At 38.8% G+C, this 26,281-nt stretch overlaps 1 protein-coding gene across 2 annotated transcripts in view; it reads right to left on the bottom strand.

The window, feature by feature from the left end:
- The window catches only part of VGLL4 (vestigial like family member 4), a 164,169-nt gene that overhangs the window by 129,850 nt on the left and 8,038 nt on the right, over positions 1–26,281 (bottom strand). For both annotated transcript variants that reach the window (XM_026016994.2, XM_072720293.1), the window contains exon 2: positions 19,144–19,220. In XM_026016994.2, coding sequence (XP_025872779.1) covers positions 19,144–19,207 — 64 coding nt within the window. In that variant the 5' untranslated portion in view covers positions 19,208–19,220. The remainder of the gene's footprint in view (positions 1–19,143; positions 19,221–26,281) is intronic.

Raw genomic sequence — 26,281 nt, 5'->3', positions numbered from 1 at the left:
ATTCTTTGAGTAAATACCCAGTAGTGGAATTGCTGGATCATATGATAGCTCTATTTTTAATTTTTTTTAAGATTTTATTTATTTATTCATGAAAGACACACACACACACAGAGGCAGAGGCACAGGCAGAGGGAGAAGCAGGCTCCATATAGGGAGCCTGACGCTGGACTCAATCTTGGGTCTCCAGGATCAGGTCCTGGGCTGAAGGGGGCGCCATAACCACTGAGCCACCCGGGCTGCCCTATTTTTAACTTTTTGAGGAACCACCATGCTGTTTTCCACAATGGCTGTACCAATATGCATTTCCACCAACAGTGCATGAGGGTTTCGATTTTTTTTCCACATCTGTGCCAACACTTATTATTTCTTATCCTTTTGATACTAGCAATCCTGACCAGTAAAAATAAAATAAGATAAGAAATGAGAGGGAGGCAAACCATAAGAGATGCTGAACTCCAGGATACAAACTGAGGGTTGCTGGAGGGGAGGAAGGTGGGGGAAGGGATAACTGAGTGATGAGCATTAAGGAGGGCACTTGAAGTAATGAGCCCTGGTATGCAACTGACAAATCACTGAATTCTACCTCTGAAACTAATAATATGATATATGTTAATTAAATCGAATTTATATTTAAAAATTTTTAAATAAAATAAACAGTGTTTGGAAAACTGTACATCTTAAATGCAAAACAATGAACTGGATCCTTATCTTACACCATATGTTAAAATCAACTCAAAAGGGATGAAAGACTTAAACACATAAGAAATGAAACCACAAAACTCCTAAAAGATAATAAGCTCTTTGATATTAGTCTTGTCGATGATTTTTTGGATCTGACACCAAAAGCACAAATAACAAAAGCAAAAATAAACATGGATGATTGCATTAAATGAAAAACCGTCTGCACAGCAAAAGAAAAATCAATAAAATGAAAAGGCAACCCATAAAACAGGAAAAAAAATTGCAAACTATGTATCTGATAAGAGATTTTCAAAATATGTAAGGAATTCATACAACTCTATATCAAAAAAAAATTACCTGATAAAACAAATGGGCAAAGAATTTGAATAGATATTTTTCCAAAGAAGATATACAAATAGCCAACAGATATATGAAAAGGTGCTCAACATCAACTAATCATCAGGGAAATGCAAATCAAAACCCCAATGAAATATCACTTCACCTGTGTTAGGATGAGTATTATAAAAAACAAAAGAACAAATATTGGCAAGGACATGGAGAAAGGGAAACCCTTGTAAAACTGTTATCAGGAATGTAAATTGGTATAGCCTCTATGGAAAGCAGAATGGAATTTCCTCAAAAAATTAAAAATAGGACTACCGTATGATCCAGCAATCCCACTTCTAGGTATATACACTAAGGAAATGAAAATAGTATTGAGAGGAGATACCTGCACTCACATGTTCACTGCAGCCTTATTCACAAAAGCCAAGATAGGGAAACGACCTAAGTGTCCATTAATAAATGTCTGGACAAAGAAAATGTAATGTGTATATGTATACAGTGGAACACTATTCAGACACACACAAAGAAAAAATCCTGCCATTTGTGACACAATGGATAAATCTGGAGGACATGTGAAGTGAAATAAGCCAAAGACAAATATTATATGATCTCACTTACACATGAAATCTAAAAAAAAAGTCAAGCTCATAGAAACAAGAATAGAAAATTAATTGCCAGGGGCTAGGGGTGGTCAGAGAAATGGGAAGATTTTGGTCAAAGGGCACAAATGTTAATAAATAAGTAAGTTCTGAGGATCTTATGCATAGCATGGTAACTACAGGTGAAAATACTGTATTTATACTTGAAATCTGCTATCAGAGTAGATCTTAAGTGTTCTCACACACACACATTTGCTAATGTGAGGTGATGGATGTATTAATTAACTTGATTAATTATTTACATTGCATACATATATCAAACCATCATGCTGCACATTTTAAGTATATGCAATTTTGTCAATTATACCTCAATAAAGCTGGAGGAGAATAGAGAGAAAGGACATCATATAAGAGATAGGTGAGAATATGAGGCATTTCAATAGGGGTAAAGAAGAAACTTAAAGGAAATGTGGTAACTTTCTTCAATTTTCCTAAGGGCGGAAATTGGAACAATTCCAAGGATTGGAAGAGGTATTTGGAGTAGCTGAAAGAAGTGTATCTAAGGAGAGAAAGTTATAGAGATGCAGATTTTTACTTAATAATAAAAGTGCTCGAGGGGTGCCTGGGTGGCTCAGTTGGTTAAGCAGCTGCCTTGAGCTCAGGTCATGATTCCACAGTCCTGGGATGGAGCCTCTGCCCCACCTCCCACTCCAATCTCCACCACCACCCCACCACCCTCTCCCTGCTCCCCACTCCCTGGCATTGGGCTCCAAGCTCAGCAGGGAGTCTGTTTCTCCCTCTCCCTCTATCCCTCACCCTGCACGCTCTCTCTTTCTCTCTCTCAAATAAATAAAATCTTTAATAATAATAAATTTTAAAATGATCTAACTCCTTAAAGTGTTCAACACTGACAGATGCAGCTACATAATAAAGACTCCATCTCTTAAATTCAAGCAGAGGACAGACAGCTAAACATCAGGAATATTGCAGAGGGCACCTGTGCATCAGAAAGAAGACTGAACAAGAAAATAATCAAGGCCCTATCTCCCATAATCCTAAATTAGCATCCGTTTGCAAAGGTCTGCTATTAGCTGGGTTCACCAGAAAACAGTCTGAGACAGGAGAAAGTGTGAGGACCCTGCAGGGACTGCTCAGGAGCCCAACCTCTCCCTCTGCTCCCATGTTCTTCCCTTTCCCCACAGGGATAATCCTGACAGCACCCCCAGCAAACTTCCTGCACACTATGTCCATCTATTCCACAAAACTTATTGTAAAATGCTTTCATTACTATGGATTGTAATTTTTTTAAGTTTAAAAAATACTTGCTCTAGTTATCGCAATGCCAGTATTACCCCATTTTAATTACTTCACAGTAATACAATTTATAGAGATTTTTAGTGCCTGATAAAGCAAGTCCCTTCGCTCCTCACCCAAATTATTTTTCATAAATTTTGACATAAACTTTAGAATCAGGGCAGCCCAGGTGGCTCAGCAGTTTAGCACCGCCTTCCGCCCAGGGCCTGATCCTGGAGACGGGGGATGGAGTCCCATGTCAGGCTCTCTGCATGGAGCCTGCTTCTCCCTCTGCCTGTGTTGTGTCTCTGCCTCTCTCTCTCTCTCTCTCTCTCTCTATGTATCTCATGAATAAATAAATAAAATCTTTAAAACAAAAAAACTTTAGAATCAGTTTACCAGTTTAAAAATTACATCTGATATTCTGATTAGGGTATACTGACATATTGAATCTGATTAGGATAACATAGATTAAAATGAATGTTACTGACATCTTTATTTGACTGAATCTTTCTTACTCAGAAATATGGTATTTTCTTTTATTCAGATCATCTTATTGTCATTCAACAGTTTTATGATTTATTCATGTAGGTCCTACATGTTTCTTATTAGTATTTTCCTGAATACTTCATATCTATGGTTGGTATGTGAATAAGACTTTTTTAGAGATAATTTCCAACTGGTTATCACAAGTGAATAAGGGCAGTACTGATTTTTTAGATGCTACTTTTATAACCAGACACCTTATTTGAGTCTTTTTATTAGTCCTCGCAGTCTTTTTCCCATTATAATACATGGGGACATTAAAATTTTTCTAGTAGAAAAAAAAATTTCTAGTAAACTATTTATAAACATCTGAAAATTACCGTTTTGCCTATAACTTTTCAGTTTTTAAAATTTCACTAGCTAGGGATCCCTGGGTGGCTCAGCAGTTTAGTACCTGCCTTCAGCCTAGGGTGTAATCCTGGAGTCCCAGGATGGAGTCCCACATCAGGCTCCCTGCATGGAGCCTGCTTCTCCCTCTGCCTGTGTCTCTGTCTCTCTCTTTCTCTAATAAATAAATAAAATCTTAAAAAAAAAAATTCACTAGCTAGAATTCAGTCTCTATCAAAATACCAACAGTACTTTTCAAAGAACTAGAACAATTCTAAAATGTACATGGAACCACAAAAGACCCTGAATAGCCAAAGCAATCCTGAAAAAGAAAAACAAAACTGGAAGTTTCACAATTCCAGACTTCAAGTTCTATTACAAAGCTATAGTGAATGAAACAGTATGAGACTGGCACAAAACAGACACACAGATCAATGGAAAAGAATAGAAAACCCAGAAATAAACCCACAATTATATGGTCAATTAATCTTCCACAAAGGAGGCAAGAATATGCGATGGGAAAAAGTCTCTTCAACAAATGGTGTTGGGAAAACTGTCAACTACATGCAAAAGAATGAAACGGACCATTTTCTTACATAATACACAAAAATAAATTTACAATGAATTAAAGGCCTAAATTTAATACCTGAAACCATAAAAATCCTAGAATCAGGATTTTATGACTTTTATGACTCCTGAGACAAAGTAAAGTAAAAATAAACTACTGGGACTACATCAAAATAAAAACTACTGCACAGTAAAGAAACAATTAACAAAACTATAAAACAACCTACTGAATGGGAGAAGATATCTGCAAATGAAATATCCAATAAAGGGTATCCAAAATACATAAAGAACTTATATAGCTCAGGGGGATCCCTGGGTGGCTCAGCGGTTTAGTGCCTGCCTTTGGCCCAGGGCACGATCCTGGAGTCCTGGGATCAAGTCCCGCATCGGGCTCCCGGCATGGAGCCTGCTTCTCCCTCTGTCTGTGTCTCTGCCTCTCTCTCTCTCTCTGTGTCTATCATGAATGAATGAATGAATGAATGAATACATACATACATAAAAGAACTTATATAGCTAACACCAATAAAACAAATAATCCAATTTAAAAATGGGTGGAAGACAGAAACAGACATTTCTCCACAAAGATATCCATATGGCCAACAGACATATGAAAAGATACTCAACATCACTCATCACCAGAAAAATGCAAATCAATGAGATATCACCTCAGATGGGTCAGAATGGTTAAAATCAAAGACACAAAAAACAAATGTTGGTAAGGATGTGGGGGAAAAAAAAAAACCCTTGTGCTCTGTTGGTGGGAATGCAAACTGCTGTTGTAGAAAACAGCATGGAGGTTTCTAAAGTTAAAAATAGAAACACCCTATGATCCAGTAGTCTTACTACTTGATATTTACTCAAAATATACAAAAACCCTAATTCAAAGGGAAACATCTATCTCTATGTTTACTGCAGCATTAATTATAATAACCAAATGTGGAAGCAGTCAACTCTCCATCAATAGATAAATGGATAAAGAAAATGTGGTACATGTATGTGTATATGTATGTTTGGTAGAGTATTACTCAGCCATGAAAAAGAATGAAATTTTGCCATTTGCAACTACACAGATGGAGCTAAAGAGTATAATGCTAAGGGAAATAAGTCAGAGAAAGACACCATATGATTTTGCTCATACGTGGAGTTTAAGAAACAAAATAAATGAGCAAGGGAAACCAAAGAAAGAGAGACAAACCAAAAAAAGATCCTTAACTATGGAGAATAAACTTGATGATTACCTGAGAAGAGGTGGCTGGGAAGATGGATGAAATAGATGAAGGGGATTAGTACATGTACCATGATAAGCACTAAGTAATGCATAAAATTGTTGAATTACTATATTGTACACCTGAAGCTAATATAACATTGTATGTTAACTAAACTGGAACTAAAATAAAATTAAAAATTGGGAAAAAATCTGAAAAAATTTTCACTAGCTAGAACCTCAAGTTCAATGCTATTTGAGTTGTCTTGCCCTGACTTAAACCGTTTCACCATTAAACACAGTCATCATAGGTTTCTAGTGGGTTACTTTTATCAGTGTAAGGAAGTCCCTTTGATTCACATCATGCTAAGAGTTTTTTTTTCATAAATTAATGTATTTCATTAAATACTTTTGAATTTCTGTCATGATTATATGGATTTTTATTTTAATCTACTAAAGTAATACAAATAATTTACTACATTCTAAGAGCCCCTGTTATTAACCTATCCTTGCATTCCTGTGATGCAGTTTACTTAGATATATATTATATTACTTTTAATACACACTACTAGACTGAGCTTCTTAATATTTAATTTAGGATCTTCATATCTATGTTAGAAGGGAAATTGATTTATAATACCCACATACACTTTGGGCTTTCCTTATCCACTTCTGATATCATAGTTATATTACCCTTCAGAAGGAGTGAGAAAGTGCTCTATGCATAGTGTTATAGGGAGATTTATTTCTTGAAGATTTGTTAATTCCACTTATAAAACTATCTAGGGGGGACCAGGGTGGTTCAATCAGTTAAGGGTCTGCCTTCAGCTCAGGTCATGATCTCAAGGTCATGAGAATGAGTCTCGACTCAGGCTCCCTGCTCAGTGGGGAATCTGCTTCTCTCTCTCTTTCTGCCTCTTCCCCCTGGGCCTGTGCTCTTTCTCTCTTTCAAATAAGTAAATAAATAATTTTTTAAAAACCAAACATCTGGGCCTCATATCTCTATCTTTTCAATTTTTCCTATAATCATTGACCAGTTCAGATTTCCTATCTTCCATGATCCAAATAAAATTATACATTTCACTTACATTTTTCATTGTTTGGTGTATATATATATATATATATATATATATATATTCACTTGTATATTATTCTCATCTATACTCATAATACCTTTTGTCACCTGTAATGTTCTATAATTGTATGTATTCTCTTTTCCCTAATCAAATTCACCAAAGATTTATGTCATTTATTTGGATTTTTAAAAAAAAAAATTGGTTTTACTCTTTAGGTTTATTGATTTTCATTTTTATTTATAAAAATAAAAGCAAAGATCAATTCTTTTCTTTCTACTTTAGCGTTATTACTACCACTACTACTACTACTATTACTATTACTATCTTGGTTGTTCATTGGGTCCACTAATTTCCTATTCTTTTTTTTTTTTTAAGGTTTTATTTATTTATTTATTCATGAGAGACACACAGAGAGAAAGAGGCAGAGACATAGGCAGAGGGAGAAGCAGGCTCCATGCAGGAAGCCCAATGTGGGGCTTGATCCCGGGACTCCGGGATCACGCCCTGAGCCGAAGTCAGATGCTCAACTGCTAAGCCACCTGGGCAGCCCCCTATTCTTCTTTTTAAGATTTTATTTATTTGACAGAGCACACAAGAGCACAAGCAGGGAGAAGGGCAAAAGGAGAGGGAGAAGCAGACTCCCCGCTGAGCAGGGAGCCAAAACATGGGGCCAATCCTAGGACTCTGGGGTCATGACCTGAGCCAAAGGCAGATGCTTAACCAACTGAGCCACCCAGTGCCCCTGTTTTTCTAATAAATGCATCTTCTCAGTCCTCTTTTGGCCTCATCTCACCAGAACTTCCATCTGATGGATGTTTGCGATCTCTATTACTTCCCTCAATTCCTTGTGATATTCTATAAAATTTTGTTGCCTATCTTCCAGGTCACTAAATTTGTCTTTAATCATATCTACCCAATTCTCAAGCTGTTTTATTTAATCTTTTAAGTTAATAATTCTATTTTAAAGTTCCATGGACTTTATTGCATAAATAATATTTTTTCATAGCAGGCTATTATCCAACATATTCACTACCTCAAATCCTTTTGAAGATACTAACATGTTTTTAGCTTCTCCTATATTCCCCAAAGTCTGCTTACTCTGGGTCTTTCTTTCATCCTATTTGTTTTCCTCGAATGCCAGATGATCCTGGGATATTCCTTCATACTTCAGCAGAAAAGACTAGGTCAATCACCAAAGGCAGCTAGTGCATGTCTCCTGGCTAGCTAGCACTGGGGTCTCTCCCTGGAGAGGAGCAGCTGTAGGCCCTAGGTAAGAGGACAAGAGGTGTCCAGCAAGCAGTCTGTGCTTTAGGGTATATGGGTGGGAAACACGTAAGAGAGCAGGCTGGGAGACAAACACAAACCTGCCTAAATAAGAGTATTTCCTCTGGTGGTGAAGGAGTTTTATGACACTGCCTACAGGAAGGCTTACATTACCTTGCCCACCCAGCTTTTGGTTGGGGGTGTCCACACCAATCTTAAACTCTACTCTGCTGCCCTCTCAGCTCCCTTCATCCAGTTAAGGAATCTTATCAAGGCAGGGTGTTTACTTTCTTTAGAGCATAGTTCTCAGTTCTCTGCCAGAGGGTCATTGTCATAAATGCAGTACTTGAGTTTCATGAATTTGGCTCTAGGGCCCATTCCTGTCAGTAGTGGTTAGTGGCTGTAAACTCTGCTTTTAATCCCATTTTCTCTTGCACCTGTGCTTTGGGTTATGATTTTTTATTTTTGTTTTTATTTCCTTTTGTCAATCTAATCCCATCTGTTTTCAGTTTTCCAGGAATTCTTCCTACATTTTGGTCTACTAAAGGTAGGCACCTTTTCTGGTTTTTCTAGCAGTGTGACAGATTTTTTTTTTAAATGTCTGTATTTTGGGCAGCCTGGGTGGCTCAGTGGTTTAGCACTGCCTTTAGCCCAGGGTATGATCCTGGAGACTGGTAACTGAGTCCCAGGTCGGGCTCCCCACAGGGAGCCTGCTTCTCCTCTGCCCATGTCTCTGCCTCTCTCACTCTCTCTGTGTCTCTCATGAATAAATAAATAAAATCTTTTAAAAAATAAATAAAAATAAAATAAAATAAATGTCTGTATTTTGTTATTTTAAAGGATTTTTATTAAGAGGGGAGCTAAAAACATTTGTTCAGGCTACCATTTTACCCCAAAAATCCAGTTTGTCCTCTTAAGTTCCTAAATGAAATATCCCTTTGTAACTTCAACTATTTTATTCAAAGCACCCCAACTACCATTTTTGCCAAGGAAAAGAAAAATCATTCTTCTCCACTCTTGCTTACTGGTGAACAAAACAGATTTCTGTCTGTCAAGTTCATTTAAAAAGTGACTACAAGGGATGCCTGGGTTCCTCAGTGGTTGGGCGTCTGCCTTCGGCACAGGACATGATCCCAGGATCTGGGATCAAGTCCCGCATCGAGCTCCACATCGGGCTCCCTGCATGGAGCCTGCTTCTCCCTCTCCATGTGTTGTGTCTCTGCCTCTCTGCCTCTCTCTGTGTCTCTCATAAATAAATAGATGAATCTTTAAAAAAAAAAAAAGGTGACTACAATCCAGTTAAACATGGCAAGTTCCATGAAAGAAGTGACATTTAAGTGATATTTTTCAAAGGGGAAAAAAACACATATAAAGTTTGTGAGAAAGGCAGTCCTAGAGAAAGAAATAGGAACTTACCCAGATTTCAAATGGAAAGATTTATTTATTTCATTTACGAGGAATTATGAGTTTGGTCCAATAAAAAGGCAGTTAAAATAAATCTAAAGCCACTAAGCATGTAACAGTTTGATCTTTCAAACTTGATCTTTCCCTAAAAGTGTAAACCCAAAGGTATTGCTTATGCAATACACACACATCCACTATCAAGTCAATAAGTATTTCATAAGTGCGTAACATAAATCTTTAAGAAAACAAAATAAGGTGAAGCAAAGATGTGGCCTCTGCCTTTTAACAGAAAATCTGATCGGGAAGAAAAGAAAAAAATACAAACATATCCAAATTCGTTTCCATATTAAGTCAATGACAGATACCAGGAAGTGGTTCAATGTTAAATATCACCATTTCAGCTCTTAAAGAATTGCTATAGTAATTCACAACTTATGGGGGGGGGGGGGGCTAATCTAGATTTCTTTTTTTTTAATTTACTATTATTTTTTAAATATTTTATTTATTTATTTATGAGAGAGAGAGAGAGAGAGAGAGAGGTAGAGACACCCGCAGAGGGAGAAGCAGGCTCCATGCAGGGAGCCCGATGTGGGACTTGATCCCAGACCGCAGGATCACACCCTGAGCTGAAGGCAGATGCTCAACCACTGAGCCACCCAGACGTCCCTAAATCTACTGTTATTTGTATTAATAGAAGTATTAAAACTAGACCAGAAAGTACGTACTAGATAGATACTCACAGGTCAGATCTTCGCAAGGAAATGACTGTTTGGCTCACATGGAATTTTAAAAATCAATACATTTTACATAAAAATCCAGGATTCAATTTGTCTTGAAGAATCAGAAAATTTAACAAATCCAGCCCCATATTCCCTTGTAAAAGCAGTCACCAGGAGCCAGTGCATGCTGGTAAATGGTAGCAACTGGCTCTGCTGGGAGGAAAAACCAAACAAGCCCTGATCTGTAGCTCTTGCCCCAGTGTAAACACTCCCACCATGGCTGACTGCAAGCTCTCAACATTGTGTCCTGAGGTGAGACTGCACAGCCGGCTCTCCTGACAGCTCTGACACGACAGTGACTGGGGCTGGGTTGTGGCTGCCTCTTGCAAAGGGGGAGAGAGCCTTGTGTTCTCCAGGATTCCCCTGCCCCCTACAGTCTTCAGCGTGGCTGCCTGACGCACTTGGCACCAGGCTGCCCTCCCACTCCCTTCGTCCCTCTGTCCCAAAGAGCTCCAGATCAAGGCTGGTGGTAGTACCAGGTACACTATCCCCAGACCACACACAAAAATCATTGTTTAAGTCTGAATGTACCTATTATAGGAGGGACGCCAAGGAGCCAGAGTGGCAGAGTAGATAGTGACTCCCAAAGGTGAGCTTAGAAGGCCTATTCAACAGAGATCCACGGCCGCTGCCGGGGAGTGCGGAGAAGAGCCTGCCCACGGACAGCGCGCTCAGCTGCAGACGCGGGAGCGTGCTGGGAAGCCAGGGGGACACTGAGGAAGGCGGGCACCAAATGGAAAACAGAAGGACTTCATCCAAGGATTCTTGACTCTGACTTTTTAAATTGAATGGCAAACGACACTAAAATAGCTCATTACATTTTTATAGGTATTAAAGGAAAGCGTGGATTTCTGAAGGCTGAGAAATATTGGTTTAAAGAAAACATAATAAACCATCTTCAAGTGGCTAAAGAGCTATTTGGTGGAAGAATCGATTTCCAACATCCATTATGTTAATTAACGAGCCATTATTTTCACCAGTGGAGATCCATTTCTAACATTTATTATGCTAATTTGAGCTGGTATAAAAGCACAAAAATAGCAGAGACCTTTGTAATAGCTGTCTCAGGAGGGTAGCCCTTCTGATTGTAGCCAGGTGCCTGGAAGGCAAACTTTGATTAAAGCAGCTGACCACACCTAGAGTGTCTTAAGTTAGCACATAAATACTATCCCACCTTAGGTTTTATGCACCTTTTAAAAGTAACGCTTCCGCTTCCAGGCGTCCGGATGGCTAAGTGGTTGAGCGGCTGCCTTGGCTCAGATCAAGATCCTGGGGTCCTGGGATCCAGTGCATAGGGCTCCCTGCGGGGAGCCTGCTTCTCCTCCCTCTGCCTAGGTCTCTGTCTCTCTGTGTGCCTCTCATGAATAAATAAATTAAATCTTTTAAAATTTTTTTTAATTTAAAAAAAATAAAAATAAAGCTTCTGAGAGATGATATTTTCAATCCCATTGTTCACAAAAGGGAAATAACTGAAAAAGCACAAAGCATATTATTAGTGATTCAAACCTTTAAAAAGGATAATAAATTCAGTCCTTATTTCGAAAATCAAAAGGAGGCTTGAAGTCAGAGGAAGAGGCAAGCTCCCCCAAGACCTCATGACTCTCACCCCTGGAGTACCCTGCACTCACCAGCAACAGCTGACACTCAGTTATTAAGTGCACCTCTGGCAATCATAGTGTGTGACCGCACATGAAGACACTGAGAGAAGAGGCACACTTTGAGCTTTTTTCTTTTTATACTTTAATCCTGGATTAGGCATCCAACTTTTTCAAGCTTAGTTTTTTTTTCTGTGACACTCCCACTCAACCTACTGCAAAAATTCCTGTTACAACCATCAAATGAAAATGTTTTGCCAACTATTAATTATTATCAAGTGGAATATAGTACTCCTTTCAATTTGTACATTATTAGTAGTAATAGTGATAATTATAATGAGTCATTTTTGCTAGTGTTAAATAAATTAATTCCTTAGAGATGAGCCTTTCACTACAGCGGTTACTTTATTACCAACAGATGTTTATTAAATGCCAACCATATGCATCAAATGGTACATGCTTGGAATACAAAGCAGTATGGAACAGGATCCTTGCCTTGAGCAAGTCTAGGATCTAACAGACTCAGAGAATCTTAGGTCAGCAAGTGTGGCCACCCACCTACCACCAAGTCTCTCCTGCAGAGACTCTGAATAGTGGTTATGTCCTCTCTACTTGAACTTTGGCAGTAAGGGATCTGTTACTTCTGTGAGGCTGCCCATACCATCGGAATGTCTTAACTGAGAGATATTTACTGGAAAAGAAAGCTCCCTAAAAAGAGAAGTTCTGTGGCAGTGAGGATCTGAGTCATGGACACACATGAGAAAGCAGCAGTTCTTGAATATGTGCCACCACCCATCCTAACATTTGGTTCATTATAGCTACTAATTACTCCTGAAATGCTATTTACTGGTTGAAGAACATTTTCCAAAGAAAAAGCTTTTGCTAACTTATTAGTGGAAGTAGAATTTATAGAAATCTTGTATGTATGTACATATGTATGCATTCATGCATTCATTCATTCAGCAGTCCAGTCTTCAATGCCTTTTCTCTGAGAGGGCATACAGCAGAGAAATTAAGGGTTTAGGCTTCAGAGTCGGGCTGCTTGAGTTCGAATCTTACAGCTGCCACTACCACCTAAGGATCCTTATTTATTAGTATAGTGAATTATTATAATTAGTATTCACATTATTTAAACTCTGTAAGCCTAAAAAAGAAAATTAAAAAAAAAATCTCTGTAAACCTCAGTTCCCTTATCTATAAAATGGGACTAATCACAATACTTAATAGGGTTTTTGTGGGAACAAAATGAGATAATACAGTGATTAAACTGAGGTCCACAGACAAAGCTCTGAAGGCTGTGAGGAATTCTCACTTGTGTTGTTATTTCAATGAGAATTTTTTTTTTTTAAGAGAAACAGAGTGGTATCTTTTTTTTTTTTTTTTTTTTTTTTGGTATCTTTATATGATACACAAGTGTATGTTACAAGAATTCCATCAGGCACAGGAGCCTCAGGTTTAAGGCCTCAATGTTAGGTCAAAAAAAAAAAAAAAACATGGTAAAGTTTTTACTTTAACATCTAAAATGTCACTTGTCATAAAGGAGGGTGTAATAGAAATTGTCTTTAATAAATCATAACTTAAGTTCCCCTCATTTTCCTTCCATTAAGATGCTAAGTTTATGTCTGAGCATGAAGAAAGAAAAGACCATCGCTCCCCTGTGGTCAATGAGAATCTTTTTAAAAAACCTAACATAAGCAGGGGCAACTGGCTGGCTCTGTCAGGAGAGCATGCTTCTTTAGGCCATGAGTTCAAGTCCCATATTGGGAATAGAGCTTACTTTAAAAAAAGAAAAAGAAAATCTGGGGGTTAAAAATCAGATATTTACTATACAGTGAGGTACTGGCACATGATTTCAGAGATTACGTTTGCATTTCTTCCTGGTCTAGTGAGATAAGGACAGAAATAGGCCTAATATGAAATTAAAACATTTGCATTGAGAAAGCCAACTTATGTCACTCACCACCATCTGTACACTAAAGTATTTTAAAAGAGTTTGAAAAGATAAAAGTGGGGAGGAAACTGTGTCAGAGGGCACATAGCAGTACAGGCATTGATGAAGCAAACCCACTGTGACAGCAGGACCACACTAGTGGAACAGGCTTCAGTTGGAGCAGATAGCTATCTGCTGTATCATGGCTAACTTTTATCACTATATTTAAATTATAAATTCATATTCTGGTTATGAAATTGTAAAAGAACTATATGCATAAAGATTTTATGCCTAGTTTTAGGCTTACATATATTTAAATAACATTTTAATAAAGATAACCATATTGTGATTATGCAAAAGAATGTTCTCATTTGTAGGAAATACATAACGAAGTACTTAGGAGTAAAGAGGCATGCTCTCCCACTTTCAATTGCTTCAGGAAAAATAATCTGCATATATATACACATGTATATACAAATATATACACATATGTATGAGAGAGAGACAATGATAACGGAAATGGGACAAAATATAAACCACTGGTGAATATGGTTAAAGAATATAGGATAGCCAAGGAATTACAGCACCTTACATGTAGGAGGATCTAGCCCCTCCTTCTTAAAGATCCAAATCCAGGATTCTCCCAAAGAGTATTTTTCGACCATTACCTCAACGGGGAGAAGGGATCCAATGACAGAATCACCTGGTAATGCATTTTCAGAATGCTTCCTTCCTCCCTCTCTTTGGGAATCACTGCCACAATGAACCACTGTCATGGATGAAAATGCATGGTATCTCTCTTGGGTGTTTTAAGATATAAAGGATAAAAATCACTAATGCAATAATTAATGCCATCAAATTAGGCTACAAATGATCAGATGCGTGTTCTCTCAATTACTGTCTATGAAGCAATATCAATAAAGTGGTAGTACAGCTAGGAGCACACATTAGGGAGCAAGATGGAGTTAAATAAATTTAACCAAAGGAGAGTAACCATTTCACTGAGTACCTCTCTAAAATTTGGGAACAAGGGTACCTGAGTGGCTCAGTCAGTTAGTGTCTGCCTTTGGCTGAGGTCATGATCCCAGGGTCCTGGGACAGAGCCCTGCATCAGGCTCCCTGCTCAGTAGAGTCTGCTTCTCCCTCTACACCCCACCTCATGCTCTCTCTCATTATCTCTCTCTCTCAAATAAATACATAAAATCTTTAAAAAAATTTTTTTTCAGGAACAATTTAGACTGAGAAAGGGAGGAACTGCCTCTAATGGAGTAGTCACATTTGCTCACAACTGGTGTGCCAAGTCCTCCAGTACTCTTGAAAGAGAGTATGATGATGTCATTCCTGTCTAGTCACCAATGTATTCCAACATGTCTGAATAATCTGGCTCACCATATTTTCATGACCCTGTGTGTTAGTCAAGTCTTCCCAGTACCTGAAGGGAGGAGCCAGCAGTGAGTTTATCCAACAAAGGGGATATAAATCAAATCCTGTTTTTTCAAGTGTGGGTCCCAATTCATCAGTAGATCCTAAAGTCTATTTATAATGAGTCATGACCCAATTCTCATTTAAATAGAGTAGAATATAAAGAACAAAACAGGTATATATCACCATGCAAAGTCAGGGTAATTTTTGTTTCATGCAGCTTTGCTATCATTTATGTCAATATATCAATACAAGGGTCACAATATGCTTTTTTTTTTTTTAAGATTTTATTAATTCATTCATGAGACACACACACACACAGAGAGAGAGAGAGAGAGAGAGAGAGGCAGAGACACGGGCAGAGGGAGAAGCAGGCTCCATGCAGGGAGCCTGACGTGGGACTCGATCCCGGGTCTCCGGGATCAGGCCCTGGGCCGAAGGCAGCACTAAACCGCTGAGCCACCTGGGCTGCCCTTTAAGTACTTCTTTATTCTGTGCCATAATAAAAAATGTTTGAAAGCCACCCTAACAGATGAAGAAAGGAAAAACAACAATAAGAGAAGAAGAAAGAGAGAAACAAATCAGGTACAGATCCAGTTGATCTAGAGCACCCATAACCTGTGCACACAGCAACTAGATTACTTTATTGATGCAGAGGCTGATCACAATCTTGCAAGAAGGAAATTTATCTGAGAAAACAGTATGTGAGTGCAATTGATCATTATGTTATAATTAATCAGACAGGCTTCTTTTTCTCCTTTTTAAGGCAAAACAGACCACAACCTATATACTGAAAATGCATCTGGGGCATTGGTCCTCCTTATAAGAAAAGCTTGCACTCCTAACATTGCTTTACTTGGAAAGATTACGGTAATTTGTCATAATTTAGTCGAGCCTGACATAGGACTCGATCCCCAGACTCCAGGATCACGCCCTGGGCCAAAGGCAGGCATTGAACCGCTGAGCCACCCAGGCGCCCCTCTTAAAATTATTTTAATCTAAGTGAAGAAGTCAGCAAACACAAGATCTTATCATCAGAAGCTACATGAACAAAGTTACCAAAAATATTTTGTAAACATTAAGATAAAATGAAGTGTCATATTAAAGACGCAACAAAGTGTTGGTCTAACAACCTCAGTAGTGTCTAAGTGTCTTGTCCTCAAATTTTGTTCAATTTCGACCACTAAAAAATAGACCTGACAAAAAGTTGGGGTCTTCCCAGCACCAGCATTAATCACAAGTGAAAGGAAAGATTCCTCCAGCACACGAAAAAACGGGCAATCTCACGTTGTATTTTCCTTAAGTACCTTCCAGGATTACCCTGGATGCTGATTAAATCAATGTCTCATGAGCAGTGGAATGATTATTTTAAGTAAATGTATTCCTTCTAGGCCATCCAGATAAATGACTACTGTTGTTACTACAAAACCACCATTTCACTATTGACTTCAGCTCTACAGTGTACCATTGAGATATTTCTTTTATTCTCTGCTAGTAGACATAATGAAGCCTTAAGGCTATCAGGTATTATAGACTCAAGTCCTAATAGGTACTGTTCTCTTCAAAATGTTCAAACAATAACATCTTCAAAAATGCCTGAGTTTTTGGTTCTCTGTGAGCCAAAGAAAAGACAATCATTTAGGTCACCTACATGAGTCGGGAAACTGATCCCAAGTAGTAGAACATTTTTCTGTTTGTAATAAGACACCCAAATCAGATTACATACACAAGACTTTTTTTAAGTGTTGAGTGTAAGAGCAATTTATAACAAAAGCTAAAATAGAATTAATCTAGGGCAGAGAAAGCTGATTCAGGCTGAACAAGCCCAAGTAAGTCTTAAGAAATCTACTGGAAGACTCTGAACTTAATGCTCAACTTTGCCTATAAATTGCATAAGTTTTCACATACTTACATTATTAGGTAACAAAAAAATACAATGAATTCCTGCTTTTTGAGCTCTGTGCTCTTGTGGGTAGTGATGTACAGAACACAACGGTAAAAAGGATTCTCAAAAATGTTGCCTACATATTAATAATAATGATTATAGACATTTTTGGACTTTTTCCCTCTTCTTTAAATGTAAAAAATGATCCCGAGCAACTGAAATCATTCCAGAGGGATTCCAGAATCACGCCAGCCCATTCCTAAACCAATTGGAAGCACCAGAGTCCAAAGAAGAATATTCCAGAATAAAGTCTACTCTGTGATTCATTCTGGCCTTGCATATGCATATATCCTTACTCTGCAAATCACTACCGGCTGTGTTGAACTCAAGAGAAAAGTAAGAATTCCTCTCTCCCTTGGCATTATCATTCATTCTGTTTCTATCACCAAGTATGCCCAGTCTCCCCCTACTATATATACATTTTACAGCTGCAGGAGTTAAGTTCCTATGCTTCATAAAGGCAGTGGCTATTTCCTGTTCATCTATGCATGCCCCTTATACATAATGATTCAATCATTGCTCATTGAATTGGTCTCCAGCCTGAAATCAGTGACCCTCAAGCTGGGCTCTGGGGCTGAATCTCTAAGAAGGGTGCTCAAAAAGGGAAAAAACTTTAACTCTCTACCCCCAAGACACAAAGGGCTGTCTGGAGGTCATTACTTCTATTTATGTGTATAAACATAATCTTGTTTTACTAATTCTAAATAAATGTGGGCATTATAAGAAATTCAAAATACTGTCTTGCAAAGTACAAAAACTTCTAAATTAACTATATTCATACTTAGTGAAGCTTGTAACTAGCTATTCAAGTCAATAACATGTACTGCAATCTTAGAGGCATAAAGGAGTTTTTGTGGTTTAGATAAAAGCCTACAACCTGAGCTGCCTCTCCTTAGCTCAGTGTCCTTGGGAATGACACCTAACATCCCTGAGCTTCAATTTCCTTAGCAAAGGATAATTATACCACACCAAAAGGTAGTTATATCCTTCCAACAATCAAAAGCTAAGTAAATGTAAATTATGTAAGAGGTTGAAAAAAACAAACAAAAAAAGCCCTCTAATTGTTATCTCATCCAATCACTAGTCTAAAGATAACCTTGCAAGAGTTGTTGGGAGTAGGAGAGGGTGGGAAGATACAGACACAGTGATTATACAGAAGACTAGACTAAGTCCTACCAGAAGCCAACAAAGTGCTGAGAGGACACAGCATGGCAGTCCCCGCCAGGAGCTGACAGCTAAGATAAGCACAATCTACAATAGCTCATTTAATCCTCACAAATACCTCGTAAAATGTTGTTACTTCATGTGAGTGAAGAGGAAACTGAGGCATAGAAAAATACAAGTCTTAGCCAGTAAAAAGTCAAGAGTTTACATTTTAATGCCATGCACCTTCCAGCCTGCCAATTCATTAAGAAATGGAAAGTAGTTCATTTTTAAGAACTTCTAATGTATGAAATCTCAACCTCAGATATTTTTTTTGTTATTAGCATTTTAGTGCTTACAAAAAGAACACTTAACTTCGTTCTCACGTAAAACAGCCAATCTCACAAAAATTGTTCAGCAAGCAATTTTTTAACATTGAACAAGAATGCTTAAAACAAATATGCCTTAGGATGAGCAGGAAAACCACTTTAACACATTGTGGGATAACTTTGTGGAGGACAATGTCATGTTCTCTTTCCTTTCGTCTGTCCTCCACCACAGTAGTAAATTTTTCCACACAACATTTGCTCTTTCTCACCAATGCAAAAGGAATTTTCAAGACTATTTTCCATTATATACACTGCGTATTATGTATGACAAGAAGGATCTTGATTTTTTCCACCTCTAATTCTCTGCTGTTCAATTAGTCCATCAAGCAATACACATTTATCTAAACTTCCAGAGACATTTAAGAACTATCTCCATCCTAGAGCAAGGAAGTCAGAAAAGACTTCCTTGAGTTAAGCCTTGGAGCTCCAGCATCCAAAGATGACATTCATAAGACTTACATGTTCTAGCATTGGAAAATAAAAATGAAGGTCCTAACCTGCTATCTCTGAGGAAAACAACCCAAACTAACTGCATATAACCATAAAACCATGTTGGAGAAACACATGAATCTATTATAACGCAGGAGACAAGAGGGCATGGATAAAAATCACTTTAAAATAGATTCCTGACTTACGTTTTTCATCATCAGCATGCACCAGAGATGCTGCCCTTGACAAAACATCCAATGGTGTCTCCATTCCTGGTTAGAGCCTAGAAGGGGGGAAAAAAAAAGATGAAAAAAAAAGTTAAAAAGAATTCAAAACACTCTTTTAGAATTCTGGTAGTTAACAGACGGATTCCCCCACCACATGCAAATCCTAATTCTGAGGATGAAATTCTTCCCAATCTGTGAAGAAATCCAATGGATTTGGTTCAGGCACAGACAGAGCAAAGGGTTAAATTCCATTCAGTGTACTAAGCTAAACCTTGCGGATTCCAGGAAGCAGCCAGTGTTAGCGCTAAAAGGAGGGATATTGTGAATATTCACGCCCATGTTATTTGTGCTTATAAATGTTTATGTGTGTGCATAACAACAAGCCCATACAGACATACCTAGTAAAAAAAACCAGTTTCAGAACAAAGGCTGTTCTATGAATGTAGCATTACTACCAGTCTGAGATTTCTGTTGTGGTGGTGTCTGTTGTTGGTTTATTAGTTCTAACAGAAATTACTAAGATTGAACTGTTATGTTCATTCACCTCCTTCGCTGAGAGACTCTGCATGATCATGTCACTTAATATATTCAACATACTCACGAAAGGTCTGTGAATTCCAGTGCTGAGTTAAGTGGTGTTTTAACTCTGAAAGGTATCTTGGTTTTAAAATATCATGTGTTGGGGATGCCTGGGTGGCTCAGTTGGTTAAGCATCCAACTCTTGGTTTTGGCTCAGGTCATGATCTCAGGGTTGTGAGATCTAACTCTGTTTTGGGTTCACTCCACTGGGCGTGGAGCCTGCTTGGGATTTTCTCTCTCCCTCTCCCAGTGCCCCTCTCCCACTAAAAAAAATAAATAAAATAAAATGCTTTTAAAAAAACAAATAAAATACCATGTTTATATGGTATTTATACTTACTATGACCACCCCCCATCACCAATTTTATCCTGTGTTTTTTAATAAGTTTTATTTTTTCATTGTTTTCTTAAATTACGGAATACACATAAAAGTAAAAACTGCCAAAGATTTAAAGATGGTGGAAAACCTAGAAAAATCAGGCCACTTTGCCCAGTTTTCCTTTTCTGGGTTATTTAAACATGCACATGAGCACATATACATAAACACAGAAACAGAGGCACACGCAATTATTGGGAAAATAGGCACACCTTATTAGTACAACTGAGAGAAATACCTTTAAAAAAAAAAGATTTTATTCATTTATTTATGAGAGACACACGAGAAAAAGAGGCAGAGACACAGGCAGAGGGAGAAGCAGGCCCCAAGCAGGGAGCCCAACATGGGGCTCAATCCCAGGTCTCCAGGATCACACCCTGCGCTGAAGGCGGCATTAAACCGTTGAGCCACCCGGGCTTCCGAGAAATACCTTCTTAACTATGCCCCTTTAAAGACACTCAGCATTTATTCAGTCTTCTTCAACACTTACTGAATACCTACTGGTTATGTGCCAGTTACAAGACATGACAGATAAGCTGGCTTTAGAATTTCATATTTCAGGTCTTCAAAGAAATATTAAGTCTTGCCTGGCAATGTAACTTCATTTAATAAACATTGTCTACCAGGTGCTGAGGCAAAAAAATAATAAAAGGCCAGTAGTTGGGCAGTCTGGGTGGCTCAGCAATTTAGCGCCACCTTCAGCCCAGGGCATGATCCTGGAGACCTGGGATCAAGTCCCACGTTGGGCTCCCTGCGTGGAGCCTGCTTCTCCCTCTGCCTTTGTCTCTGCCTCTCTCTCTCTCTCTTTCTGTGTGTGTGTGTGTGTGTGTGTGTGTGTGTCTGTCATGAATAAATAAATAAAATCTTTAAAAAAAAAAAAAGAATCTAGTTGTTTAAGATAGTGTTTTTGAGTGACGCCCAGGTGGCTTAGTGGTTGAGCATCTGCCTTCAGCTCAGGGGTGATCCGTGTCCTGGGATTGAGTCCCAGCAACATCAGGATCCCCAAAGAGAGCCTGCTTCTCCCTCTGCTGTGTCTCTCATGAATAAGTAAATAAAAAAAATTTTTTTAAGTGTTTTTGAGGGCAACCCTGGTGGCGCAGTGGTTTAGTGCTGACTGCAGCCTGGGGTGTGATCCTGGAGACCCAGGATCGAGTCCTGTGTCGGGCCCCCTGAGTGGACCCTGCTTCTCTGCCTGTGTCTGTGTGTGTGTGTCTCTCTCTCTCTCTATGAATACATAAATTTAAATAAATAAAAGTGTTTTGCATTATATGTTCATATTTTATAAGGAAATTTTTTTCTAGAAGTTTAGGAAACACTGAAGTAAACCAAATTAAGCAGCTTATTTTCCTTTCTGCACTTCAAATATGTTGCTATGGCTTCCTTCTGCAAGAGGCTAAGGTAGTGGGCATAGTAGCTCTCTCCGTATGAAATCCCTCAGGGTTCCCGGCTGGCTTAGTCACTAAAGCCTGTTGACTCTCAACCTCAGGATCATGAGTTCAAGCCCCACATGGAGCCTACTTACAAAAAAGAAAGAAAGAAATCTCAAATTTCACTAGCCATTCTATCAACCTGAAACATCTCTTAGAGAACACTTAGGAAAATATGGATTAAGGTAAAATGTGCTAACCGACAAAACAGAGGTATAAACAAAATCCTATAGAAATACAGAAGAATTCTGACTCTGTGGACAAAACAACCATGAGCTGAGCCTCTGAAGAATGGATATAAAAGTTCTTCCAGAATGGAAGTACAAAAGATGAATCTATTCAGGAACAAGTTGCCCATATTGGCTAGAAGACCAGAGTCAGACGGGAACAGGAAGAGACAGGGATGGGAGTTTCAATTGGCCATGTCATGGAAGGGCTGAATGCTCTCTGACAAGGCTTGGGTTCCAGGGCTTCTGGGTGGCTCAGGTAGTTAAGTGTCTGTCTTTGGCTCAGGCCATCATCCCAGGGATCTGGGATTGAGTCCTGCATTAGGCTCTCTGCTCCACAGGGAACCTGCTTCTCCCTCTGCTTCTGCAGCTCCCCCTACTTTTGCGTGCTCTCTCTCTCTCTCTCTCTCTCCCCCCCCCCCCCCCCGTCAAATAAATAAATAGAATTAAAAAAAAAAAAAAAGACTTGGGTTTGATCCCGTATGCATTAAGGAGCCACTGAAATCTCTAAGCTAAGAACTAACTTGGTCATCTACGTGTTGTATGAAAATTTTTCTGGTAGCACCATGTAGTCCCATTCTACAGAATGGGAAGACAAAGGCAGGATAAACAATTTGAAAGATACAGCTATGTAGCATGCAGAAGGTAATGAGGGGTGCTATTATGGGAGCTGTGGGGACAGGAGAAAACCAGAGACAGACTGACAGGTCTCAAGATGTGAGAGGAGACAAATACTGTAGAGTCTCTCGAATGTGTAATCTAGAAAACAAACTCACAGAGACAGAGAACAGTTTGGTGGTTGCAGGCAGGGGGAGGGGGAAGGGATAGGTCAAGAACGGAGTGTGGAAAAATAAATAAATAAATTGGTGAGTCATACCAGAAATGGGGGGAGGGGGCAGAAAGGAAAGTGTGAGAGGAAAGTCAAAGCAGGCTGTCAGTGAGTGCAAGGGCAGCAATGTCACCAACCAGAGTTCATGTCTTCTTTCTCAGAGACAAGGGAAGAGGAGTACAATCGGAAGAATGAAGGAAAAATTCATGACATTCACGTTCCTAATCTTCTTGGCAAGATAGAAAAGATCATCTCCTGAGAGTAAGGATTTTTTAACTTGTCCAAAGGTGGAGAAAGCAAAGAAAGGCTTGAACAAAAGGACAGGAAAAGGCGTGCTGAGCCCCCAATAACTGTTACCTTCTCTTCACCTGAACCAGTTTCCCATTCAGGCAAGAACTGGGCTTAAAGTCTTTCATTTTGATTAAGTAGATGCTGATAAGCATTCTAGTCCATAATACACTGTGTAGACTCAAATTCCTTAATTTTCCTGTGAGGTTGAAGGGCAAGGGTTTTGAGGGACACTCTCTTCCCAATCAAACTCCTGCCTCTCCTGTCACACAGTGAAAATTCTAAATCTGAACAGATATACACTGACACATGCCTCCAGTTATGCAAATGACACATAGAAGTGTTACACATAGAAGCAAAATATGAAAGAATAAAAACATCAAATGACACAAAGAAGTATATGCAGAGTTCTAGCATCTCAGATTACATATTTAAATTTATTCAGATACCATGAAATCCAAACCCCCAAGCAACCTAACGTTCAAAGTAGGCAGATAAGAGATTAGATGGTTAAGGTTCACCTAAGAGGCACCTGCCATCTGCTGCAGCCTTATTTATGAAAGCAACCAATTTTTATGACACAAGTATTCTGAGTTCAGGGAAGTACTCAGGAGAAGTAAAAGAGAAACAGAAGATGTGATCTCTGCTTTCAAAGAGTTATGATCTTTTTTTTTAAGGAGTTATGATTTTATTGGTGAACCTAAAGTATAAGAAATAGGATAACAGACAAAAAAAATTTTTTTTAAGGAATGGGATAACAGACAAACTTAAAAGAGCATAATAAAAGACAAGACATAGTTTAAAACCAATGTGTGTATTGTGTGATAAAAGAGAGCTCAGTGTCAGCTTAAATGTATACCTTGTGAACATCTACTTTGTTTTGTGTGGGCATGTGTGTGCTTCAAAAAACCACTTCAAAGATTTCCTTCCAAAGCTTCACTCCCTCAGGCTATCATGCTCCTCTCTGACCTCTCTTACCTCAATCACACTGTCGGAGTATTTCCTGGGTGCAAGGACCCTGTCTTATCCTTACATGTGCAGTCATGTTGGATCAAAAGCCTGAAGAAAGGCTCAGAGGCAGGAATGAAAACCAAGACAGGGAAACTGAGACCATTCCGGTCAGAATGGAGAGTCCTGATTAAGAAGCAGTAGAGGTGGGCAGCCCCGGTGGCCCAGCAATTTAGTGCCGCCTTCAGCCCAGGGTGTGATCCTGGAGACCTGGGATTGAGTCCCACGTGGGGCTCCCTGCATGGAGCCTGCTTCTCCCTCTACCTGTGTCTCTGCCTCTCTCTTCTGTCTCTCATGAATAAATAAATAAAATCTTTAAAAAAAAAAGCAGTAGAGGCTGAGTTTGGGTGAGTTCAAAATGGATAGATGGAGGAACAAGCTGAAGGCTAGCCCAACAGGTTTATGCTGAATGTAGTATGCAACAGGCAGCTATTATTAGCCCCTGAGCAGGCTGGTGATCTGATGTTAATGAGATTTTTGTTTAACAGTTCTGGAGAAGATGGTTTAACTTGATAGAGTGAAGTGAGAAGTCACTGGAAGTAGGTCACTTAGGAGGCTTCTATAGGAACCAAGTGTGAGATAAGGACATTAGGGGCTGGTTCAGTAAATACAGGTGGGAGATGAAGACCAGCAATTAGGCATTATCTAGCCACAAAAGACCTAAGCAAATACAGATAGAAGATAACAGTAATAAAAAAAATTAATTAAAAAAAACCTTATTGAAAAAAACCCTTATTTATTTTACGGCTTGTTCAATATTCACAATTCAAAAACCCCAATAAAACATGTTAGTAAAGTTGCAGAAGGATGGGGGGAAACAATGGTTACAGTATTTTATGGAGGGTCACAGCACACTGAGAGGCAAATTAGCAGAGTGGTTATTTAAGAAGATGATCTTTGGACACCTACCTGAGTTTGAACTGGGCTCAGACACTTCCTATTAGTGTGTCCCTGGAAAATGACTTTATCTCTGAGTGTCTGTTTCCCCATCTGTAAAATGAGGATATGAATTCCTATTACCTCCCTCATAGGGTGTTATGGAAAGTGGATGGGCTTATTATGTATCAATATGTCAGAATGTATGCAAACATTTTAATAAATTGCAAATGATGGTGGTAAGTGTTTTTGAAAAAAAGGGTACTGACAATTACTTTACCTGGCAATCGATGTCTCTGAGATGAATGAAAGCTGCAACCTCAAGGAGAAAAATTAGTCTTGTGAAGGGGGACAGGAAGGAGACAAAGAGCATTTGGAGAACACCCAAAACAGAACCAAACTGGGCTTGGAGATGTGGAGGGAATGACCTCAGCCCAGGGAACAAGGGGGAGAGAACAGGAGGTGGGCAGGGAGGTGGGCAAGGGCAGATCAAGCATACCCCTTTAGGGCATGACAAAGCTGAGATTTTATTCTCAGTGTAAAGCCCTTGAATGGTCTGAACGGTTTTACACAGAGGAGAGAGATGCCTGGTTTACTGTATATCCTTTATGAACCATAAATCATCTACTACCTTTTGCAAAAGATTATGCAACCTCCAGAAAATAAAGCTAAGTAGATCCTAGTACTTAGGGATCCCCAAGTACATCCCAGTTACATGTTCTCCTTTCTGTGATGGTTTTTACAGTATAATATCACAATACCCAAAAACATAATCACTTGAAATGCTCACACCTGAAACATAACACCATTCACGTGTGAAGAAAATACTTTTGGAAAAAAGACATCATGTACATCTGAAAAGATACTCTACTCTCTTGCATTCTGTTTCCAGTCTATCCATTTACCTTCTCAGGAGATTACTGACAAGTATGGCTATTAGTCATCATGAACAGAACATACATTTTGTTTTGTTTTGCAAGCAATGGTCAGTATTTTCTCTGTCAGCCCATATTCTTTTCTTCAAACTCCCTTATTGCCTATAATAATGCTCCTACAAAGAGCTTAAGATAGAGAATTGGAGAATAAGAGGTCAATTCTAAAGCTACTAAAATTTAGGGACATGCAGTGATAATGACAAGACAAGCTCAGCTATAAATCTGAAAGCCATTATTTTGGACTTCCACAAAGAACTGTCCCTTTTTGATCAACATGAGGACTTTAAAAGCACCTGTCTTGGAAACAGAATCACAGGGTGTATTCTTTTTTTTTTTTTTTTTCAGGCAAAAGAACAGAATTTTAAAATATGTTATAGAAATGTTCTAAGGAGATTTCCCAGGTGAAAGCTACAGCACCAGGCCTGCCTCACTCCATGGCTCTGCCAGGAACGGGGACCCAACTACAGTATGATTTAGGAAAGAGTATGAGAACATGGAGCAACTGTCCTGGCAAGGGGTGGAAACCGGTGGGGGTGGGGAGAAGCACATTCAAACCTCCTGATGTTCCTGCCA

This window comes from Vulpes vulpes, chromosome 9, assembly GCF_048418805.1.
Source record: "Vulpes vulpes isolate BD-2025 chromosome 9, VulVul3, whole genome shotgun sequence".
Classification (NCBI taxonomy): domain Eukaryota; kingdom Metazoa; phylum Chordata; class Mammalia; order Carnivora; family Canidae; genus Vulpes; species Vulpes vulpes.
This window is presented reverse-complemented; position numbering and strand designations above follow the sequence as displayed.